Source organism: Calidris pugnax, unplaced genomic scaffold (genome assembly GCF_001431845.1).
Source record: "Calidris pugnax isolate Ruff unplaced genomic scaffold, ASM143184v1 scaffold460, whole genome shotgun sequence".
In the NCBI taxonomy this organism is placed as follows: Eukaryota; Metazoa; Chordata; class Aves; order Charadriiformes; family Scolopacidae; genus Calidris; species Calidris pugnax.
Window position 1 is genome coordinate 324815 of NW_015091195.1, and position 723 is coordinate 325537.

A 723-nucleotide genomic window follows, 5' to 3' on the forward strand; every position below is an offset into this window, starting at 1 on the left:
GGGGGCGGGGGGGGGAAGCAGAAAACATCCCTCTCCTCTTCCTTCTCGCTTCCCCCCGGCGACGCCGCCGTCCGCACCTCGATGTCGGAGGGCGACATGCAAAGGGCCGGGGAGGGTTTCTCCTCATCCTCTTCTTCTTCCTCCTCCTCCTCCTTCAGGCCCGGCGATGGGGGGGAGTTGAGGTATTGGCGGGTGGTTTTGGCCCCCGAGGGGGAGGTGTCGGTGGTGATGATGATGACCTCCTTCCCTCGGGCTTTACAGGCGTCCAACAAAACCTGCAAAGTCTCCCGGTCGCCCCGGTTGATGGCGTAAACCAAAGCGGAGGCCCCGGCGTAATCGCGGACGCTGGGATCGGCCCCGTAGGCCAACAAAATGGTGGCCACCGCCGGCCCGGCCTGCTCGGCGCAAGCGTGCATCAAAGCCGTTTTCCCCGTTTTATCCGGGATGTTGGGATCGGCCCCGTTTTCCAAAAGGTACCTCACCATCCGGGGTTGTTCGGGGGGGTCGGCGTAACCCCCCCGGCAGGCGGCCATCAAAGGGGTTTGCCCGGCGGCGTTGCCCTCGTTGATGTAGGCCCCCCCTTCCAACAAGAGGCGAGTCAGACGGAATTTGCCCTGGGCTACGGCCCGTAACAAGGCCGAACCGTCCGCCGGTAACGGGGTTAAACCGGGGGGGCCGGGGGGGCGACGGACGGGGCTGGGCATGGCGGCGGGGGCCGGTGGG

At 66.3% G+C, this 723-nt stretch overlaps 1 protein-coding gene across 1 annotated transcript in view; it reads right to left on the reverse strand.

Moving 5' to 3' along the window:
- The window catches only part of ANKRD34A (ankyrin repeat domain 34A), a 3291-nt gene extending 2574 nt beyond the window's left edge, over positions 1–717 (reverse strand). The window contains exon 1 of the mRNA XM_014959595.1: positions 7–717. Coding sequence (XP_014815081.1) covers positions 7–704 — 698 coding nt within the window. The 5' untranslated portion in view covers positions 705–717. The remainder of the gene's footprint in view (positions 1–6) is intronic.
- Between the last annotated feature and the right edge of the window lie 6 nt (positions 718–723).